Here is a 3,366-nt window from a genome sequence, read left to right as displayed (position 1 = left end):
GGGCAGCAGACTGCGCGGCGGTCGCTGAGGACGCGGGGGGTTTACGGCCGCCGCCCGCTCCGCCGCCCCCGGCGCCGCTGCCCCAGAGCATGGCCGTGGCCGCAGCTGCCGTGGCCGCGTTATCACAGCTCCAGGGCGACATCCCGATGCGTGCGGCGGCGGCGGCAGCGGCGCTGCCCGGGAAGATCGGCGTTGTTATGCGTGCGATCTTGGCCGCCTGAGGGAAGGCGCCGCCGCCGCTCTTGTAGAAGGACGAAGCGAACGAGCGGTAGCGCTCCATCTCCGAGTTGTAATCCACCAGGCTGCCGAGCGCGCCCTCGGGCAGGTGGCTCTCCTTGGGCAGCCCCGGCGCCTCGGGGCCCGGCCCCGGCTCCACGCAGACGTTGGTGTTCATGGTGCAGGGCGGGAAGAAGGGGTGCAGGGTGGAGGTGGGCGCCGCGGGGGCGCAGGGAGGGAGGGAGGGAGGGATGGGGGCGCGGGCCGGGGTCCGGCGGCGGCTGTTTAGTCCTCTCGGGGGCGCATTTCCACGCACGGAGAATCCCCAGGCAGCGTCCTCCAGCGCATTATCCTCCAACTGTTACAACTAAAATAAAGAGAGTCATTGCAACCGCTGCACGAGGCGAGAGATTCCGCACCAATGCACAGCCTCCCCCGCCCGCCGAGTCGCCCTGGGCCCCCGCAGGCCAGGCCGGGTCGTTTGCATCACAATCCAGGCGATGCGCCCCCTCCCCGGGTCCCCGCGCTCCCGGCCCCCTCCCTCCGCTGCTGCTGCTGCTGCTGCTGCTGCTGCTGCGAACCGCAGCTCCTCCCCCTGCTCTCCCTGCGAGCCCTCCGGAGAAAATGCATTAATAGCCCGGACGCCAGGGGACGGGGACGACGGCGACAACCGCCGAGGGAAAAGGGCAATTGGAGTGCTAAAGACATGCAAATCGGGGGCGGCAGGGCGGTACTACCTAGAAGCAGAGGGCATCTAAACATGATGAAATGTGTGAACCAGGGCTGCCTGAGCATGCACAAGCTGTAAAGTAGGAAGCAGCGAGGGCCCTAAGAGGGAAATGAACAGGAAATTAGCAAATGAAGTCCTGGGAAAGTCTACAATGTATCTGAGGACCAACACGAGCTAGCACAATGCCACGCAGGACTCAGAGCCTGCCAGCATCCGAGCCGCACTAAAGAGGCAGGGAGAAAGGAACGACCAGCTGCCACAGTGTCCTTCTGTGTCTGCGGTCATTAGTTTGAATCCCAGCACAGCTGGCTCGGTTAGGGTCTTAATTCAATGGACCAGCGACGGATCTCAATTGTAGGAGCCATTTGGTGGTGGGGGTATGAGGGTGGTGTTTTACTTGTTTCAAAGAAAGGACGAAGAGAAAGATGGACTCGATAATTTTAAAAAATGCAAGCAATGCCTCAGGCTTCTCTCCAGAGGCTGCAGCCTCGGCCAGGATATTCCCCATCCTTCCTAAGGGAGACTGCTCTCTCTTCCAAGTCCAGAGAAAAGACTGAGACTTTTGTTTTATTTTGTCTTGTTCTGCTGTGGTTTGTTTTCGTTTTTAAGGATCTCTCACATCACTCAATTTACTTGGAGTAAAAGAAGGGGATCACCTTAAGGGACTCTTCACCCAAAGGAATAACCATTTCAATGAGTCCCTTTTGCTCTTCTCAGAGGAAAGTTTAATAATAACTAGGTATTTGCATTCATCACTGCTTACAGGCCATTACCATGCATAAGAAGAGGTATTTTAGTTGCTTGTGACAGAGGGGGAGGGACGTCCCAGCCTACTGAGAATTAAAGCCAGGACACCAAGTGTATATTCACCTAAAAACCAGTTTCTTTGTTTCCAGATTTTTTTTTCTTTTTTGCCAGAATATTTTTTGCGGCATCTTCGGAAGCCCTCAGATTGGTCTGAAAGGTGGAGTTCAGGGAATCCTAAATGGGGCCCAGGAGTCTCAGCCTCAAATATTTAGAGTTGAAAATAGATATCAATTATAGTAATTACACTTATAATTAGACTAATGAACCATTGATGCCCAAACTCCAACTGCAAAAACTTCAAGACCTACTGATGAGGCGCCCTAAAAAAAGAGGGGTTTATGTAAACAAATCCTTGTTAGGCAAAGTAAATGGAGATAAGGCACCTTTCCCCTGCAGGCTGGATTGAAGGTAACAGGCGCCTTTCAATCACAGCAAGTCCCTAATCACTCAGAGCCTCCTCCGTGGTTTCGCATTAGGGAAAACTGCTCCCTTCTGAGGTCTGATGACAATACAAAGGGTGCCCCCTAAAAGCGCCCGATTAAATGTTCTCCATGCTGGCAAGGCGTTGGGGGGGAGGTGCAGTAAGCATATGCATATAGCTTCAGTTTCCGCAAATCACATTGTAGCTACACAAGACCATAATAACTGCTACTCAGGAAAACTAGTTATGTCAACCATGCAGTAGATAGCGGCACGCTGAGTGGAGGGAAATTTTTCAATATTTTAGGCTTTTGACCTTGCTCCAAATAAAGAAATATTTCACTCTCCCTTCCTCGGAGCCTCAGACTGCTCTTTCCAGACAGAACCCCTCTGGCTGGGCTGACGCCGCCCCCGCCCCTTCAGGGTTTAGGGCCCCCAGGAGCTGGAGGAAAGGACCTTGCCCCGACTCCGGTCATCATTGTTTAATCAGTGCATCTCCAGAGCACGAAAAAGGTACCTAAGGCACAGCTATTGTTTGGGTTTTTATTTAAAAACAAAATAAAACACATACACCAATGGCTGTAGTTGTACAGCGAGGCTCAGCCAGACCTCCACACTTCACGACGCTGCTTCGCCTTTAAACAATGTGACCGTGCTGGAGTCTGGATTCCCGAGACACAGGGATCAAAGGTCATACTGAACCATCAGGGGGAGGGGCGGGTGCTGATCAATTAATAAATTCGTACCGGCGCGGTTTGCATCGCTGGTGTCCAGCATGAATAATCTACTTTCACAATCCCAAAGGACAGCAAACATTTAAGAAAGAGAAAAAAGAAAATAAATAAATAAAAGAAAAGAAGGAAAGCCAGAGAGCGAAAAGAACAATCACTTACCAGTCTCTTTTTATTTGGGGAGCCTTAGAATTTGCAGACGCGGCCAGTCTGCCTTAATTAGTCGCACATCACCCCTAACACAAAGAAACACGAATCCGGGCGCGCCTCGGCGGCTCCCCGAGCCAACTTTAATACTTGTAAACAAACTATTGGGGAGGAGAAGGGGGTAAATAAATATGCGGATCAAAAGAAAAAAATACCTGTAAATGGCTTTTTTTTTTCCCCAGGTTTGCGGAGATGAGGAGGAGGAGGAAGAGAAAGAGGAGGAGGAGGACGAAGAGGAGGAGGAGGAGGAGGAGG

At 52.6% G+C, this 3,366-nt stretch overlaps 1 protein-coding gene across 1 annotated transcript in view; it reads right to left on the bottom strand.

The window, feature by feature from the left end:
- Cxxc4 (CXXC finger protein 4) overlaps positions 1 to 431 on the bottom strand; it is a 24,384-nt gene extending 23,953 nt beyond the window's left edge. The window contains exon 1 of the mRNA XM_023709992.1: positions 1 to 431. This exon is cut by the window's left edge and continues 668 nt beyond it. Within this exon, the coding sequence (XP_023565760.1) occupies positions 1 to 394 (394 nt within the window). The 5' untranslated portion in view covers positions 395 to 431.
- Between the last annotated feature and the right edge of the window lie 2,935 nt (positions 432 to 3,366).

The sequence above is a fragment of the Octodon degus genome, unplaced genomic scaffold (assembly GCF_000260255.1).
Source record: "Octodon degus isolate 3935 unplaced genomic scaffold, OctDeg1.0 scaffold00016, whole genome shotgun sequence".
Lineage (NCBI taxonomy): Eukaryota > Metazoa > Chordata > Mammalia > Rodentia > Octodontidae > Octodon > Octodon degus.
Note: the sequence above shows the minus strand (reverse complement) of the source record. Positions and strands in the feature narration are given on the sequence as shown.